The sequence below is a fragment of the Coturnix japonica genome, chromosome 1 (assembly GCF_001577835.2).
Source record: "Coturnix japonica isolate 7356 chromosome 1, Coturnix japonica 2.1, whole genome shotgun sequence".
In the NCBI taxonomy this organism is placed as follows: Eukaryota; Metazoa; Chordata; class Aves; order Galliformes; family Phasianidae; genus Coturnix; species Coturnix japonica.
In genome coordinates, this window is record NC_029516.1 from 166,845,452 (window position 1) to 166,865,333 (window position 19,882).

The 19,882-nt window shown below is 43.1% G+C and overlaps 1 protein-coding gene across 14 annotated transcripts in view; it reads right to left on the minus strand.

Moving 5' to 3' along the window:
* Positions 1–19,882, minus strand: part of FAT3 (FAT atypical cadherin 3) — a 383,565-nt gene that overhangs the window by 198,357 nt on the left and 165,326 nt on the right. For all 14 annotated transcript variants that reach the window (XR_004305990.1, XM_032442223.1, XM_032442226.1 and 11 more), the window contains exon 3: positions 16,156–16,470. Coding sequence is in view for 13 of the 14 variants with exons in the window: in XM_032442223.1 (XP_032298114.1) it covers positions 16,156–16,470 (315 nt within the window). In the remaining variant the exon portion in view is untranslated. The remainder of the gene's footprint in view (positions 1–16,155; positions 16,471–19,882) is intronic.

The following is a 19,882-nucleotide window of genomic DNA, read 5'->3' on the forward strand; positions in this document are numbered from 1 at the left end:
CCTTTAAATACAGTCAACTTTTGAGAGCAAAGAATTAAAACATTTGCATTTTTTCCCCGTGTTTTGTTACAGTCCCCTTGAAGTGAGGGAACAGACAAGGCAAAAAGGGTTATTCCACACTCATAGTGTAATTTATGGTCATTATGCTGGAAGGCCATGGAAATCAGCTCCAACAGATATCCTGGATAAGGATTTGAATCTAATAGTCTCATAGGAGCCCAGCTAAATATATTTTCTCTCTTCATACTCAGACAAACACTAAGGTTTCAGTCCCACACCCATCTGCGGCAATGGCAGAAATCCCATTGACTTCACTGAGAGCAGGAAAAAAAATGAGCTCATGTCTTGTAGGTGTTGCAGCACGGTTCTAGTCACTCCTTTACAAGCATCTGTGTAACAAAAGAGTGGCATTTTTGTTTTGTTATTCTTTTTTTAATTAAACCAGCAGAGAAAAGGAAGTTGAGCTTCTTTTACACCAGCGCTGAGTTAGACATAAAACAGTGGAAATGCCAATGCACCGCATCAAGGAAGTCAAGGCAGGGACTTTATTATAAGCCCACATGGGCAGTGCTATTTTTAAAAGCATCTAAAATGGCTTCTCAAAAGGCACTTTTTAAAATAATTTGCTGGCATTTTTGATGACTTTACCACGGTTGCTGTGCCACCTATCTTACAAATCAATCTCGACCGGACAGAATGAAAGACTGCAACAAAATTCAAGGTGGGAAAAGGATAAACTCCAAAGTAATAAGATCAGGCAGTTACTCATTTACGGTACATTCACATCCTGACAGTTCCACTATTTCTGGGGAAGATTTATCTTGTCTTAACAAAATCATTTCTCAGATGTCAGGATTCGAGCAGCCCCTGGAAGAGGCAGAGCTGAGGTGTGAGTTGGGGCCAGGGGCAGCACCAGCAGCCCAGCCGATGGTGTAGGTGCAGCAGAGAAGAGGGATGCTTCTGCTTGGATGGAGGCAAAGTAAACCCGCAGTCATCCTGAGATCACATTGGTGCCAGAATTATCACTGAGTTGGAACGCGTTAGTCTTATCTTTAAAAAACAAAATGCGTACGCAACTTGCAATTGCAATGCAGTGAATATTTTATGGCAAGGACTCACTTATGAAGGGCACTTCACAGGCTCTTGTTCCCATAAAGCATTTCTAAGCCACTCTGAGCTACATTTCTACTTTTTTTTTTTTCTTTTCTCATTTTAAAAGCAACTGAATATTCAAATGCACTTTTGTATTTTAAGTGTAATTTCTAATTACATGCACAATTGCTAATCCATCTGTTTACTACATACTGTAAACGTCTGCAGTTATATATGCTTGAATAATTATTGAAAATTAAATATTGTAAACAGTCAAATTAATTTCTTTCAGCATACTAAATTGCAGGAAGGCTGCATGATGATAAAATATTACTTGCCCGTAGACATGGAAGAAGTCACTCTTACACCACACCTCACTGAATGTGCTTATTGCTGTGCAGGAACTGATAGGAAACTTTTTAATCCAAAAAATTTCTAACAAGAAGAGCCTGAAAAGCTCCATTAAACTCTGCTATCAGTGAAAGAGTGATTTAAACAGAATGTGGTCTGCAAATGTTTCAGCCGTGTTGGAACAAGAAAATGATGCTCCTGTATTTAAGACGAATTGCAGTTAACAGTTTCTCATTTTGTTTTGTTAGAAGCACTGTAGGAATACATACAATAAAATGAGTTAAATATGGGGTTTTTAAAATCGATTTATTTATAAAGTTGCATGGTAAAAAAGCTATTTGAGAAGCCCAGAGCAGGAAAATACTGGAACACACAGATATGTATTTGAATATATATTACCTGTTCCCAGAACAGATGTGACCTTTCTTCCCAGCTTTCTATGCAAAATGGAGCTTTGCCATCACTGCCCATACTACACAGCTACGGTCATTTTGGGTTTAAACTTTATTTGTTATGCAATTATAGGTTTTCAGTGCAGGCAGGACCATCTATTTTGAGCACCTGCATAACAGCACTTGTGGACTTTCGCTGCTCAGCCTCTACTTCATGAACTGTAACTTCAGAACATCCCCTTTACAGCTAATATTATCCAGAGACAGAAAAATATAATTTCTTTTTTTTTTTTCTGGTCTGAATTCCTCTAACTTCACCTTCCGCTGTCTTTTTTGCCTTTTATCTTTTAGATGAAAGAAAACTTTTGTCAGAAGTCCTGTCCCTGTGTAGGCACCAACAAACTGTGAAGGCATCACCTCTTAGAAGTTTTCTTGACAAATTAAACAGGCTGAAATTCTTCACCTTCTTAGTGAGGCAATACGAATTCTAGGTTTTCAACTGAAAACCTTGGCGATGTGATCCTTTCAAGTGCATGGCTTGACACAGGATGCAGACATGCCTGAAAAGCGATGAGGATCTGACAAGAGACTTCAAACTTCATTTAGAAGTGAGTCCTACTGCCTACACAGCGCGGAAGAACATTTAGGATCATAACTCTAGGACAGATGTCACACAATAGAAATAGGGCATCCAGACACCTTCCTAAATCTCACTCTGGTTGTAGACATTAGTCTTCCCCTAAATTTTCCCTATACAAATACCCCTGAGCTATGGATTTGGAAGCAGGACCTGAGATGCTCTGTTAGATATTGTATTTTTTAACTCTGTTGAGAAGAATAGCCAGCTTTTTTTCCTGAAAATAAAGGAATTTCACCTTTCAGGAGCACAGCTGGGCACCATGTTTGAAAAGCTCATCCTTCCTAGGTGGATCTACATACACAGTCCAGTGAATCTCTAATCAAGCACTTGTATTCTAAGACTGCTGCTGTCTTTATTCTCTCATGAAAAAGAATGAGGAGGGGAGGAAAAAGAACCTATATAAAGCCTATAAAATCCTATATAAAAAAGCACTTATATACATGCTTTGAATGGAAAAATTCAAGAAAAAAACACACTTTGAATGTGGCACCCCCATGGAGCACCACATGGGGTGCACAAACATCAAGCCAGAGCATTCTACACTGTCACCTGCAAGCAGGATCAGTTAGAATTTGCTGAGCGTGGCATGTGTGATAGAATCTGTCAGCCACATGCCACAACACCACTGCTTCCCTCTCCCATTCCTGCGATAACTTAGGGCAAACCCATTCTGCCATCTCCTTCCTGTGTTGCCCAGTGTCTGGAGGCACCAGGACAATGGTGTGGGCACGCACAGGCACACCAGCGAGGTGGTAGAGTCACTATCCTAGGAAATGTCCAAGAATAGGGTAGATGTCCCACTGGGTAACATGGTTCGGCGGTATGACGGTGATGGGCTGACGGTTACACTGCATGATCTTAATGGTCTTCCCAGCCTTCCTGATTCTATGATTCTATGAGCCTGTTTTCACAGTGTGGTCTCAGCTCCCTGAAGGATGATCAATACCGCCTTGGTTTTTCTTCTGGCATCTCCATCTGCTTTTTCCCATCTGTTGTCTCAGGCTCCCTTTAGATTGCAAGTTTTTTGGTGCAGCGACCATCTTTTACTCCACTTACACTGCCAAGCTCAGTAGGGTGCTGCCTCATGATTGCCACTATGAAGGTGCTACAGAACTGCAAATAAATACTTTAAAAAGTCATATTTTCAGCTTACCAGGAGGCAGCACAGGTTTTGCTTTTCCTCACAGAATTCTTCTTAGTTCTGAATTATTTCTAAATAGTAAAGGAAGAATATGAATGCAAAGAAGTCTCTCATTATACCACGCAGCACTCTATACAAAGAAATTAAGTTATCCTGAAGGCACTGTGCTTTTTTGTTGCTGTTTTTTTTTGTTGCTTTTTGGCAAAAGAATTCTCAGTGGTAAAGGTGAGAGTTCATGACAGCAAAAGCCAAATACATACACAGTCCAGATCTCTGTGAACCACTCTTGAATGTGGAGCAGTTTTTGTTTTGTGCATGTTTTGTACACGTTTTTGTTCAGTCATTTCAACAAAACATATTATCTGATTGAGGTTTCCATCTCTTGCCTTATGTTTGTTGATAAGCAGAACAGTCTCTCTACAGAAACTTTCTTTTCTCTGACATTTCTGTTTTCCCATTAAATCTTCTAGCGAATTCTCAGTGCTGTGTTTCTGTTGTTAACAGAACAGCAAGTTAAAGAGGTTAAGTTGATGCCTTGCAGGGTGTTTATAAAATCCCAGCTATTCTGCACAACAATTCAGTGCTAAAAGCAAAAACAGAAGCTTTGGAGGTGGAGAGGAAGCTTCTTTCTTTCCAGCATAAATAACTGGGTGGAAATCACAGAATCACAGAAGTGTAGAGGCTGGAAGGGCCATCAAGAGATCATCAAATCCAGCACCCCTGCAAAACAGACCCCCTACAGCACGCTGCACAGAAACGTGTTCAGTTGGGTCTTGTAAATCTCCAGAGAAGGAGAATCCAAAGCCTCCCTGGGCAGCCTGTGCCGGTGCTCTGTCACCAACACTGTGAAGAAGATCCTTTGGAACTTCTGGTGCTGAACTTACTATGATTCAGTTTATGGCTGTTTCCCCTTGTCCCATCCCCGCAGTCTGCCATGACCCTTTGGCTTGAGGCTGAACAGACCCAAGCTGCTCAGCCTTTCCTCATAAGAGAGGTGCTCCAAATCCTTTATCATCTTCATGGTCATCCGCTGGACTCTTTCCAGGAGATCCCTATGTATTGTGTACTGGGGAGCCCAGAAATGGACACAGTACTCCAGGTGAGTCCTGACCAGGGCAGAGTAGAGGGGGAGGATCACCTCCCTTCACCTGCTGTCCACGCTCCTTTTGATGCACTACAGGATCCCATTGGCCATCTTGGCCGTCAGGGCAAACTGCTGGTTCACAGCCAACCTGTTGTCCACCTGGACCGCCAGGTTCCTTACCGCAGAGCTCCTCTCCAGCAGGTCATGGCCCAGCCTGTTCTGATACTTGTAGTTATGCCTTTTAGATCCTCCCTCCTCAACACCAGGTAGGGGGACGGGAGAACAAACTAGACAGATGGGAGATGAACTCACACAAGTATGATGGAACCACTGTCTCCAGTCGGTCTGATGCCAGGCTGTGCGTCACTCAGTGGAGCACTCCCTCCTCATCAAATTAACACAACTCAAACAGAGGGGCTTAAAAGCACAGAAATTCAGATCATGGGCACCTTACTGAGTCAATGCGGCAGTTTGTCCCTGTGGACTACTCAGCAGTTGATTTTGGTCATGTGGCTGCTTTATAACTTTTTTTTTTCTTTTAATACATAACATTCCCTTAATCAGTTTAAATTACATTAAGTATTAAAGGAAAAGAAAAATGAGATAAATCCCATAAGAAATTATAGGCTCACTTGAAAAATATCTACTGCATCACATTCATCTAAGCTGCTAATACTATCTAACATTTTTCCATCTCTGCACCTATTTTGGGTAATCTTTTGTGTGTTTATTCTCTCTGTTTAATCAATCTAATTCACACATATTCAACAGATTAAATTTAGCAACAGTTATCCCCAGCGTCATCTGTAATACGTTCCCAGGTTCCATCTCAAGAATTGCCTCAAATTCGTGGAATAATAATGAAAATGAGAAACTTCTTCCTCAGTTGTCTGTCCCAAAGTATCCCTCTGAACAATGTAAAGTCATGGGTGCACAACATTTCTTCAGAGATTTAAAGAATGCCCCTTTTTCACATTAACAGAAATGACCTGAATGTTTTTCAGCAATGACAGTATCCTCTTGTAATAATGTCTGCTAAAGGATAAGATGGCCAAATTAGCGGGTGGTATAAAGCACATCAGACAGCCCAAGTTTTAGTACTGTAAGCACCTGTGCTTCTCTCATAAACTACTTTTTTAGTACTGCACTTTTTATTACTGCACGGTGTCAGTGATTCAAGTGAAGGTCAGAAAATATGAGCATATGGTGAATGGAAGCAAATTAATGATAGCCAAAATATTCTCTTGTAGAGCAGACTTCCATTTATCTTTTGGGTATTGTGGCGACTTTAACAAATAAGTGAACGTGCATTGATGTTCATACGCTGTTATTAAGTTGAAGTCCAGGAAATATGCAGTTTTAAAACCAAATCCCTTTAAGATCTGAAAAGCTACTTGTTGATTGTCTGACACACAGATTCCTTGCATGGAAACTATCTGACAAAAACATTAGATTTCTCTTAGGATGGCAGCAAACCCATAGCAGACAATGACACTGACTCACTCATGTGATGCAATGAGCAAAAATGTTCTTGCAAAGACAGTACAAAGAAATATACTGGTGAGAAACAAAGAGCACAGTTGTGTGGGGGCAGCCCGGGAGGTGATGGCTCTGGTTTTGCCTCATTGCCCCACAACATCAGACATGCTGACAAGCTGCTGTGCAAGCATCAGGCTGATGGTGACGGGCTTCACTTCACACTCCCAAGGGACATGAGTCAGCTCTGTCTCTACATGCCTTGGAGGCCTCATTAGAGCCATATAGGTCCTGCACAAGGACAAGGACAAACTGGAATCCTTCTTTGCCCTTGGGCATTACAAGCTTGCCTTTGGGCAAGAGAGGAGGAGCTGAAACGCAGGGATGTGAAATGGTGGGTTAATTGGAAATAGGGTAGGAAACAGGTGCTCCTACATGCCCACTTGGGGCACTGTGCAGCTGAGAGGGAGGAGGTGTGGGATCAGCATCTGAGGTTCAGTGGGGCAGTCTGGGCCCTCACCAGAAAGGCTTTATGTTATACGTAGCCAGTGGTTTTTAAGGTAAATTAAGACTGTATCATCTTCAATATTGGCATAGCTTATTAGCAACGCTCTTTACCTCAGCTTCTGGTTTGCACAAAAGGGCCAACACTGCTGCTCTGTCTCACCACATGGCATGAAGGACTCTGTTACCAAGTGAACAGACACCATGCAAGTACATTAAGTGAGAAAGTGCAGATACTGTAGAAGCCACGGGATGATGGATGTGAAAATACAGCTACAAGACCAGAGTCCCTTACAGGGAAACTTTTTACATTTAACTTGGGGCTCTCAGATTTCTGCAGAAAGTTTTGTATAAGATGGAAGCTGTGATTAGGGGGGTCTTCCAATATTTAACCCCCAGATACTGGTTTATTTTTATACATATATGTCTTCTGTTAAATTAAGCTCAGTGCATCTAGACATATGGCGATGCGATCTGTACAATTATACTGATAAGGTCACATACTTAACTGGCAAGAACTGGCAACAGCGTTACTAACTTCAAAGAAGTTGTGTCAATCTTACCAGTGAGAGAAAAGCTCTCTCATTAACATGGAGGGAAGGGGGAAAGTGATGGGAGAATAATTTCACAGGAAATAATTATCTTTGGTTACAACAGCGTAATTCTAATGGAGACAGAGATCCAGAGAGGGAAGGGGGAAAATAACATTAATCTGCTATTAACCTTAGCTGTGATCAGACCAGTTCAGCTGTATTGCAAGGTGATGAAGCTTTGCAAGTTTATTAGGTGCTGACGCAACCTCCTGTGTGATGGAAGACAAAGAAAAATTAACACTGCGATTACTGACATCACAGTGGCTTATGCAAACACACCTGATTTACGGATGCCTCCTCTTCTTATTTAATATTCACATACAGAATAGGTCAGTCTCATTTTCCATACCTGATTTTTAAGAGCTGCGGATGGTTGTTACCCTGGGAGCTAATACTGGTTGCAGGCTGCGCTTCTAACTTCCAGGCCATAAAGAGATGAGAGAAAATGCTCATTCAATAAGGTGAAGATACACCATTCAAGCCAGGAAAAGTGCCTGACCTAAGATGACAATGTGAGCATACTCACAGCATTGAAGAAAAAGAGAAATGTTGATTCTAGCAATATCTGCTTTGATATGTCTGCTAGCGACGTCTATTCTGATCCTAGCATGTCTACTTTGTCCAAAATCACCAGCACAATTAGTACCTCTAACTGCTGGGCAACAGCAAGATGCAAGTTACTTGACTGATTAAAAAGCAGTAGCAAAATGAAAGAAACCAAAAGTCATTACACCCCACCCCGAGCCTTCCCCTCACCTGGCCTAACATCACAGCTTTACTTTGCTCCACCCACAGGGTTCTACGTGAACACCACAATCACAGGCTCCATGTCTCAGCATCCATAACTCACAAACCTAATTTCCCTTGCCAGAGTTCAGGCTTGGGCCACAAGCAATTACTGTAACATAAGGGCATTCACTGCTATTATCGTAATAATGTGTGGCGGGATATGACAAGTATCCATTGACTTGTGCATGTGTTTAACAGGGTTGTGACTCAATATTTACGGTGCAGTTTCACCCAGTAATCTCAGTTATGTTTGTCATTAATAATAGTTATATCAAGAGTATTTATCTAGGTGGAAGTGAATGCAACGGTCCTAATTACAAACTAGTGAAGAAACAGAGCAACCTATGAAAAAGATAAATGGTTTATTGACCAGTTCCGACTGGTTAAGGCTTCTGGAAATGCATGGACAGAGAAATCAGACCGACGGACAGAAGGTGACAGTCAGCCAGGATTATGAATATGATAGAGATCTGCTTTCCTGATGTTTCTGACAATAGCACGGCAGTTGCAACATACAAAAACATCGCCTTGTGGGATTAGCAGTAAAATTCCTGCTGTCCCAGAATCTGTATTGAAGCAGGGCAGGAGGGAGTAATTTTCCAGCAGGGAAATGTTGAAGAGGTTCAACCTGGGACTGTGATAGGTGACGGCCTAAGGCTCCTAACATCTGTGGGGAGATTCCTCCCCAGTGGCATGGCATTAACCCAGGATCTGTACTTCCCTGCTTTGTTCTCCTATCAGTCAGTAACCTTTTCCTTGAGCAAATGCAGACTCGTGGGCTCATGCCATTGCTACTGCCCTTCGGACTTATAAGTCTCTACTGAATCAAATAGAGAGCTCGGGTTAAAAGATGTTTATTGAGTAAGTGAGGACACAATAGACCAGCCAAGTCAACGGGAATTGTCATAAAGCTTCTTACTGTGAAAGAGGGAATAAAGGTCATCATGGAGATCTAAAGAAAGGTAAAATTTCTATATGCCACGTTTAAATCTGCTGATTATTTAAAAAATGACATTTATGAGCAGTATTGTATCTGTGAATGAATGCAATTTTAAAAGAGGCACTTGATATCAGAGCCATCCAGCAAGCTCAACTGTATTCAGCGCTTCAGGAATCAAAACCCACTGCTAGCAGAAATCAAGTCTGTTCAGCAGAGGTGATAAAGCTGGATTTATTATTTTATTAATAGCAGCATTACTGTAGTCTCAACTAAGGTGACACAGCTCACACCTCCATCCCCTCCACAGATAACACACACAGAGCATGGAGGAAATCACAGCCATGGAAGAAGAGATGGGCGAGCTGAGCCCAAGCTTTCTCATCTTTTTAATGGAATCAATGGTGTGGCACTAGGTTATAGTACTTAATCTGAAAGAGTTTCTCACTCCTCTTCAACTTATCATTTTAGAAGTTCTTATTTGCTTATGAAAACATGACTGTGCATGGATGTCTGTGAATGCTGACATGCCTGAAAAATCAGTAGCTTGCATTTTCACAGCCCATTTGATCTGCAGAATTCACATAGAGGACAAATTTTCAGAACAAATGCAGGTCAGAAAATATTTCCAGTCGGAAAAATAAAGAAAAGAAAAGCAGTGAGTTTAAATGACTCATTCAAAACTAAAAGAAGAGTCTGTGCCACTGCTGAGCTGCAGCTCAGGAGTTAATTGAGAATGTGCTCCAGGAAGCAAATATGCACTGACAAGCAGATGGACTTGATGACTTACATCCTTTCCTCCCTGTTACTCTTTTTTTTCCCCTAATTATTATTATTACTATTACTATTGTTGTTATGACAAGTTCCTTGAGGCAGCAACTTTGTCAAATATGTTGTACAGTGTCTGGTAGGTTGCTTGGGTCCTGCTGACTAATGCATAACTGCAACATCTCTGGTCCTTTGATTTGTGAGCTACTAACCCCAAGCTCAAACCACAGGAAATATGGGGTCAAGTAAGGAATAAGCCATCCCAAAGTAGAAATTAAAAGCTTTTAAAATACTCAGAAGCTCGATTTTTAGTAGTTAGCATATAATAAAGAAGTCATTAAGAGTTATACTTTAAATAATATTGAGAGGTGAAAGAAAAGAGAGTAGATCGTTTAGTATGTGTTGATATAACATAAATTACAGAAAGTGGAAGCTAGCTAATGTGCTAAGGGAATTACATTTTGAAAATCTATGTTAGTTATGGATAGTTACAGATCAGTTATGATATATTGGGCTGGACTGTGCAACTGTTAAGAGAACTGTGTATTTGTATAGAGCTGGATATTAAATAAAATAAAACAAAAGCCAACTGTATCCTGGGCTGCATCCAAAGCAGTGTGGCCAGCAGGGCAAGGGGGGTGATCCTGCCCCTCTGCTCTGTGCTGTGAGGCATCACCTGGAGCTCTGCATCCAGATGTGGAGTCCTCTGTACAGGAGAGACATGGAGCTGTTGGAGCATGTCCAGAGGATGGCCACAAAGTGATCCCAGGGATGGAACATCTCTCCTATGGGGACAGGCTGAGAAAGCTGGGGCTGTTCAGCCTGGAGAGTTTTCCCCTGGCTGCAGGGAGACCTGAGTGTGACCTTTCAAGTATCTAAAGGGGAGCAATAGGAATGAAGGGGATAGACTCATTAGCAGGGTTTGTTGTGGTAGGACAAGGGGAAATGGTTTCAAGCTTAAAGAGGATAAATTCAGGTTAAATGTAAGGAAAAAGTTTTTTTACAGTGAGGGTGGTGAGGCACTGGAATAGATCACCCAGGGATGTGGTTGATGCCTCATCCCTGGAGACTTTCAAGGTGAGGCTGGATCAGGTGCTGGGCAGTCTGATATTGTGGATGTCCCTGCTTATTGCAGGGGAGGTGGACTAGGTGACCTTTGCATGTCCCCTCCAACTCAAATGATTCTATGATTCCATAACAGAAGGCAGAATGAGGACTTCAAATTCATCATTCATTTAACAGATCTACAGTCAATGGTTTGCTTCTGTCACAAAGTTTCATATGATCTTGGACAGGTCAGCTGAGTTGGAGAGAGTCTGAGGATACCTGATCAGGTCTAGTGTGTAGCATCCCTGCCCATGGCAAGGAAGTTGGAACTATTTGATCTTTCAGGTTCTTTCCAAGCCAAGCTTTTCTGCAGTTCTGTGATTCCTTGGTTCTATGAATGGCAATGAGCATGACACAGTCTGTGCAGCTGTCGCACAACACATGGAGCTGCTGAACGTGGCAATACACCAACTGCGTGGGGGAGATACCACCAGGCACACTGCAGAAGGACCTTCCAGCAGGGAGGGAGGTGATTTCCCAGTTTGATCACTATAACACCTAATGTGTTCTGGATGGAGATGGCAGCTTAGAATATAATTAAACAAACAAACAAATAAAGAAATAGAACAACCCTCCCCCTACACACAAACCCACAACCAAGCAACCCAAAAACTACTGGCCTTCATTTACAAGACACCTTAAGATCTCATTTCATGGGATTTTTTAAATGACTTTAAAAGCATAAACACCATCAACTGCAGTTTCAGGCAGGTCTGGTCCTCCAGTAATGCAGAAGAACTCTAAAATGACAGAAGAAGCAGAGAAATGCCCCTTGCTTTATGGAACCAATAAATTGTCTTTCCAATGACCAAAGGCAGCTTGAGTTTAAAACTAAATGATCTGAATGTCTGCATGCAGCAGGGACTGAGTTGCTTTTGCTTCCATTCACTATCCATGTGACCCCTAGCATAACTCAAAGTACAGCATGAATGTCAATAACTGGACTATTAAGATGACTGAAATGTTCTTCTCAATAGATCAAGATGTGTCCCTCTGAAATGTTATCTACCACAAAATCCCACCAGAGTTCCGAGAGTGTTACCCTGAGTATAGAAGGCAAAAGTATCTGTAAAAACCGGGAGATAAGGCAGGAGGGTGAAGTCCAGTTTTTATAGGGCATGGCAAATGTGGCATTCACCCCCAGCAGGACCCTATGCTGTCTCAGTAAGTGCAATGAAAGAAAAGCCTTCAAAGGGGTATGATCTTCCTTAGCATTCACACCAATTAAAACCTGACACTCACTGTTCCCAAATTAGCTTATATAAATATTAATATTACTTCAGACCGAAAACATCCGGCCTCTGTCAGATCTTGATGTGACAGTTCAGAGACAACTTCCAGAAGCTGAGAATTGCTGCTCTGAGATGATATATTGACCTCCACGCACAGTTTCTAAGCCCAGTGTTAAATGCAATGTGCTTTAAAGCCTCAGCAAATACTGTTTTGGGAATGCCAGGGGGCTGTCTTTGTTAAACATGGCCAGCAAGAGCCAAATCAGGTTGTAAACAACATTCTCAGACAGACCAGCATGAATGTAGAGCAAACACATAAACATCAACAGAATCGCTGTGCATGAGAGCTAAGTTTGGTCTGTTGGAGTGTTAGTTAATATATTGTTTAATCAACGTAAGGCTGAAGAAAACCTTATTGGGTTTGTCCAATATATGCGGAACTCTAGAAAACAAAGAATTTGAATTAAAATTCATTATTTTCTTCAGAGCACAGAAACTAATAAATCAATGCAGTAAATTACCACTGTGCTGTGCTGTGAAATTAACACCCATATACGTGAAATAAAAGAAGAATTTACAGCTCTAATCAATCATTTTTTTTTATAACTCCATCACACGTTTTATTTACCTTCTTCCACCAGCTTCTCACCCCAAATAACTCACTGGGCTGGGAGCTGCCATGGCATCCCATGGGCTCAGTCCCTCTGCCTGTCTGGTCCCTGGCCACAGCCCCAAATCCCAGCCCCCACCGGTGCTGCTCCTCCAACTGCAGGAGCTAAATGCAGAGATCAAGTCCTCCCTTGCACAAAAGTCAAGGTAAGAAGGGAAAGCCCAAGCTCCACATCAGCCCCACCAGGTTTTAGTTTGACCCTGAAGGCAGACAGGCAGTGTGCCAGACAGTGGGAGCGCTTCCATCACTTCTGGGTGCATGATGTCACTGAGAAACAAAAGCGCAGGAATCACTACGTCTTTCCCTGCAGTAATGTAACCAAGAGAGCCATTCTCAGCTATTTGAAAAACAGCATAACCACCCCCTCACAAAAAAAAAAATGGCAATGCCCCTTGCCCAGTAAAACTAAAGAAAAGTCCTGATTTGCTGAATTGGACCCTAAGCTGTAGAAGTAGGCTCCACCAGGCTGCAGAACAAGGCTCCCTTGTTCTCGAGCGTGGGTGATTTATGGTTTCACACGTACTCATGTGTGACATTATTCACTTAGTGCTTGTACCTATGAATATCAGCTCACAAGATAAAAGCGTGCTCTGAGGCGCAGAATGATGCTTGGCCGTGTGCTAGGAAAAAAAAATAGAGGTGAGAAAACAAAGACCTTCCCATGAGGTGACACCAGTTAGCTGCACACAGGAGGGTTAAGTGCATCCCCATCCTAACTCTAACCCCATCCACAGACATATGGATCAGAGCCCAAACAACTTCTATAAACCCCAAACATGATATAGCAGAGTCCCAGAGACCCATCTGCAACCACAGCAGAGATGGGGTGCTGGCTGTGTGCTGGTCTTGCTTTCACAGCTCTGTGGCACACCGTGGCTCCTAGGGGAGCAACTCTTCCTCTCTGCACTATGTTGGACAGCCTCACCTCGAGCACTGGGTGCAGGTTTGGGCAACGAAATATAAAAGGGGCATAAAGCCATTTACAGTGGCAAATCCAGTGAGAGATTTACCTCAAGCACATCAGCTAAGCCCCATCATTTGGGTGTTGGAGAAATAGATCTGATTGCCATAAAAGCATCCACATGCTTCAGAACTTCTCCTCTCCAGTTGAGGCCAACTCCTCCTGCATCCCAGAAAGGGACATAAAAAGTCTGTGTTGGGACCTTCATGCTGCCTGTAGACGCTCAGTGAGTCACAGCAGAATGGTGTCAATTTGCTGGCACTGTTTGAACTCTCAAACCCACAAAGAAAATAAAAGATCTTTTCTCACAAATAACTGCTCTCACTCAACCCACACTCCCTTCCATCACCACATATTTGGGTTCACATTAAACCTTTTAATCTTGATTATACAGCACGCTGCCACATTTACGGCTGCTGTGCAAAGTGCTCCATGAGTTATAGTGTCACTGAATCCCAGCAAGCACGCTGAGCTGGCACACTACAAATCTCTTCTGCATGTGCAAAGTCACCGATATAAATGACCAGAGCCTAAATCACTGTGTTAGTAAAGGTAATTCCCCACAGGAAAGTCCTGGCTGGAGATTTTGGGGACGTTTTCTAGGCAAACCCATCAGGCTTTTGTTCCTGGGACGCCAGCCTCCCGTCAGGAGGAAGGCTCTGAGCTGAGCATGGGGAGGGCAGAACTCATCATGCTTCAGTACTTCACAAGGGAAGACGAAATCCTTCTGTTCAAGTGACAGAACTCTCTTTTCTGGGACAAGGGGCTTCAGAATGCACACACTTCATCAGCCGGATCAAAGGGAAAATAAACAAGAAAGAAGGGGCAGCCTTGGCAGCTCGCACTGCTCTGCATTTGGCACCAAGTGGGCTGGATGGAAGGGGATGATTTATTCCCTCATGTAGTTATGCACTGGCTGGGAGCCTCACCTAATGCAGTGGGGGCCTGGTTGCCCAAACAGTAAAATGTTAACCATGCTGATGCCTTTTAGTTCTCAGAAATTCTCTCAGCACAAAATGAAGATGAACAAACCTCAGCATCAACTGGAATTCAAGAGGATGATGCTCTTGGTCTAGCACAATCTGCTCCAGCAAGGGAAGGAGCCACCCCACACCCTTTGTCGCTGGAGGCAGCCAAAATTGAACACCCACCTCTGGTATGTGACACCAAAACCCAAAGCCATGTGGATAAGTGGAGTTGTGCTGATCAGGATGCTCTGTAGTAGGAACCAATGGCAGAGATGTGCATGCATTAAACATGGCAGAGTCCTAACTCCACTATTTTGCCCATATGGGATTTCTGGGGCTGGGGGAGGAAGGGAAAGGATGCAGATGGAAAAACCATCTTCAGCCATTTCAAGTGTTAAAAATAAGTGAGATATGTGCCTTAGGGCTCACCAGATTGAACAAAGTGAATACACATGCTCTACAATTTCTTCACCTGGGCTTGTGCCTGAATGATCCTGACCCTTTCTTATGCTATGCACTGCATTAGGTTTGCCCAGCCACATGGTAAAAAGTTATTTAGTGAATATCATTTTCTTATACCACGGTACAAATATACAAATATTCCCTCTCAGGTGTATTCCTTTTGTTTCTCTAGCTGCTTAGAAATGTGTAGTAGATATATATAAACTTGAAAAAAATAGCAGTCAAAACCTCAGACCAAAACCAGGAGCATGAGAACTGCGTAGATCAACCTACTGCCCCTTGACTCTTCAGCTCCAGCCCACACCATTAGGTCAGATTGCCTCCCTGTACAAACCATGAGCAAGGACAGATGGTAAATGCTGGAATGAGGACTGCCTGTGTTCAAATACAGGCAGGCATCCAATGGAGCACCCGTGACACTGGGTGACATCAACATCCTCACGGGCACAGCCCAAGGGTGGCACTGAGGGCACAGCAATGTCCAGGGTTGTTCCAGCATAGTGGGGTTGGAACAGCCAATCACAACCCCATAGGTTTTTCTTAAAGGCTGAAAGGATTTTTAGATCATTTGCATTGCCTTTTTATATGAAACAACCTGTTCAGTTGCATCCAGCTGCCATAACACGCAGCCTAATTACAGGTGCTTGTCAAGTGTGGTGCCACTCACTTCAGCGGAGCCACTCCGTGTCACAAAGCATGAGGCTCTGCTTCACAAACTACAACAGCTTGAATCTGCCTCCCAGCACTGCTCAGCAAAGTCTCATCCCTACAGACACAGAAAAGAGGCCACAGCCGGCAGCTACTCAGTGACCTACAGAACAGTGATCATTGCAGCAGCATCAGCTGCCGTGTGCTCATTTACAAGTGCACAGGAAGATGCTTTAGGCACATAACTAAGAAGAAAACACAGCTTAAAAAAGCAATGCAACGCCAACAGATCCTGAAGGGGAGCAAGCCCATAAACAACGAAATAGCAGGACTTTGTTACCTGTTTTGGGATTGATTACAAAGAAATTCTGAGGATTTCCACTTGTAATCCGGTAAGCCAGTTTTTCATTAGTGCTGGAGTCAGGGTCCTGGGCTTGGATCTGAATGACAGATACATCCTTCGGGGAGTTTTCCATGACGGATGGGTAATAGATTGGCTCAGAGGTGAGCGGGGCATTGTCATTCACATCCTCCACCTCAATGTAGACTTCGATGGTAGCATAGAGAGGGACGACTCCATGGTCAGTGGCATACACTGTCAGCCAGTAGGATTTGGTTGTCTCCCGGTCAAGGACATCTGCTGTATAGACAACTCCTGTAGAAAAACAAGCAGAGGATCTCAATAGGATCAATGAAAAATTATATCTATTTTGATTTGGCTATATGACAGAACTGTATGCAGATTTACTAAATGCTTCAACCCTACAAAACTAAATATGTGCATATAAAGAATCTCAGCCATTGCTTCCTGAAACCAGCTCAACATCTCAGCCCTTTGCACTGAGATAAATGGTCCTTTGTAAATGTCCTAATGTCATTACCAGCTCCACGCTGAGGCTGCAGCTGAGTAACAGAAGCAATGCCCTCCTATTCTGCTAGCAATGCAAGCTTGTACAAACCTTGATAGGGAAGAAGCTCATCACTGGCTATGAACTGCACAAAGAAATAGGGATGAAACCAGAGCTCTACGATCAGTGCTAGCAATGAAGGTGTCTTCTTTAAGAATCAGACTACCATGCAACTTTCAATGAAGTCTTAGAGTGGCTTTAGGGATCCCATAACAGTCACAGGTGACCCTTCAGAGCCCCCAGCCCGCAGCAGACCCAGCAGAGAGGGCTCTGGGAACTGTTCAGCAGTGCAGGGTGTGGGATGCTGGGAACTTCTCTTAATGCACTATCTGCAGTTCAAGAGCAATTCATCTGCATTATTCTTCAGCTCCTGTCCAACAAGTTATGCATCAAATTTGGCTTTTCAGAAACTAGCAATTATTCCATTTATGATCCTGGATGCAGCCATGACCTTTGGTTTAAAAGCCAACTGGAAAGTCTATTACATTTCTTGAAAAGAAGCCATGAAAATGCCTGCCCTGTGCTCATGAGCCATCAGGGGATGGAATGGATTTGATGGCCTGATAAAACTTTGCACACCTAATGATCTAAACAGGCCTGGATCAAACTTCCCTGGACATCTTACACCAGAACCCATCCTATGGTCAAAGTTACTAGTGAACTTATTGCATCACTATTATGAGGGGCAGCAGCAAGAGGCAGAGGAGGTAACTTTCATCCTTGGGGAGTACCACTCCCATCATGAGACAGAAAATCCCTGAGCAGAAGGGATGCTGTCAGTTCCTGGGAGTTGGGCTTCAGCTCCTGATATCCCCACTCAAATCTGCTGGACAGGAGGCAGCACAGGGTCACAGAACGGTTCTGAGATGTCTGGTCTACTTGTGTTTATCTTCTAGGACACACTTTTGTTTTTTATGCATTTTTCTTTCAAGTTTCTTTGTTTGTTTGTTTTTTACTAAGCTTTTAACACTAGTTGAATTGACGGGTATTTTCCTACAGCTTTATCATACAAAGAGAAAGGAAGAAGGGGTAGTGCCAATTCAAGACACCATATGGGCTAAGGTCTTGTTCCAAAACATCAGGTCAGAGATACATTATTCACCCAACAAAGGTGAACAACACAACACTGTAGGATAAAGGCAGAGTATTCTAAATATTCTTGTCAGTAGCCAGCTGTGCTACATAATGACTTTCTGTAGAGACATGGGTGAAATATGTGGTGAAGTGTGATGAAAATGCCCACAAGTCCAGAAGAGAAATTACATCGCAGGGATGAGAAGAGCCCATAATAAACAACATCTTGTGGAAATAAATAAATAAATCCACGTGGGCAAAAAGTGAGGCCAAAAAAAGACAAACGCTGCTGCTTCTTGAGATGTTGATTTATTCAGACGACAAGAAGAATTATTTTAGATCTTTAAACGCAAATTGAAATGAGGGGGGTTTTCCCTCAGTGAGAGCAAGGAAGGTTTTAGCAGATTAACCTCTGTTTATGAAGCTGAATTGCACCAAAATTGAGATGCTAATAAATCTATCTTCTGAGTTTTTCCTTCATTTTATGACTCCTGGCAACAGTTCCTTTCTCTTTGTGTATTTCAGACAGATAGGATCATGAAACAAGTGTTAGCAGCTGCCAGTGGGGCTGCTACACTGATTCTTCATTTTACTTTTGATTTATTAAAAGGTCTCAGATATAAATTAATTCCTTTTGCTCAATATGTCTTGTCATTTCACCTGTCAACACACAGCAGATCGATAAATAAAGAGTAAAGTCTTCTTCCTCTTTCAGGTTCTCCAGGTGAGATCCTGTGTCACCCCTGGGAGCACCTTCCCCTTCCACTTTAATGACCTACATAGTCTGTCCATGCTGATTTCCTGACTAAGGGGCTGTAATACTGAAAATTTCCAAGTGATTAAAAAAACAGTTCTCAATTTTGCAGTCACATTCATGAACCAAGCAGAAAAACAGATTCTGCTGTTCACCGGGACGCCACATCACAGAGGCAATGCTGCCATTCTACACAGGGCAGCTGAAATCCAAGCAAGCAGGCTCTCAGCCAGCTCTTCAAGTCCCCCTTGGAGAGCACTGCCTCATTTTTAAAGCATCCCTGAAGGACTGAAGCCAGCACTTCCTTGGGCTCCTGGCACCCTCGGAAATAAACCAGCAATCAATCAGGCCAGTGGTGCCGGGGGTACTCTCTCCATCGCATTCCTCACAATCCATTTGTCCAATGCAATCTGCAAAGCACCACGCGCGTTATGAGCACTGTAAGTGAAAAATAACAACAGAGCGCACTAATCTCTGATTAAAATCCCGAGCACATTTATATGTAAATGCAGTGCAGCCCTCAGGCTCGGCAACGCGCCAGCAACGCAAACGTTGTGTGGTTGTTTCTCTTAAATGCTTGTTTTCCCTCTTTCCTTCAGGAAAATAATGGGATAATGTTTCCTGCATGGCTCCTGAAAGTGGCACACAGTGAAAGGCTGCACTGTGATGGGCGAGGGCAAACAGAAAAAAGGCAATGAGAAGCTAGTGGCTATTCAAGTGGCCCAAAATCAGCAAACAGGGCTTCCTTCCTGCCTCTCCCACTGACTTGATGAACCATCTTTCAGCAAACCACTTCAAATGACACAGGCCACCCAAAATTCACCTGAAAGTTATGGATTTACTGCTGTCACAAGAAACGCGAGAGGCTCTTAAGGCAAAAGGGGATTAGAGAAAAGCATTCTTTCCTTCCTCACCTCTTTTCGCCCCCCGCTTGTTTGCCTTACACATCTGGCATGCTCTGTGTGCAGGTCGCATGATGAATGGAGCTGCCACAGCCCTGCAAGGGAGTGTTTACGGGGCTGTCAGTGCGGGTGTTTACATAGGTACCCACTGCCATGCTCCATACATACACTCCTCCCAAGACTCACATCGTCCCTCAGGAACACCCTCAATAGTGCAAGCACTGAAAGGAGCTGAATTCTGAATTATGAAGGCAAGATTAAAAGACAACTTGGTGATCCATAGTAAGTCAGGCAGGGAAAAGACAGAGGAGGGTAACGAGGTTCTTTAATTTAGCTGGAAAAAGCAAATCGAGGTCTGATGGTTGGGAGCTGATGTCAGAAAAAGGAGAGCACAAATTTGCACTGGGCACCTGGCAGCAGCACCTGCAT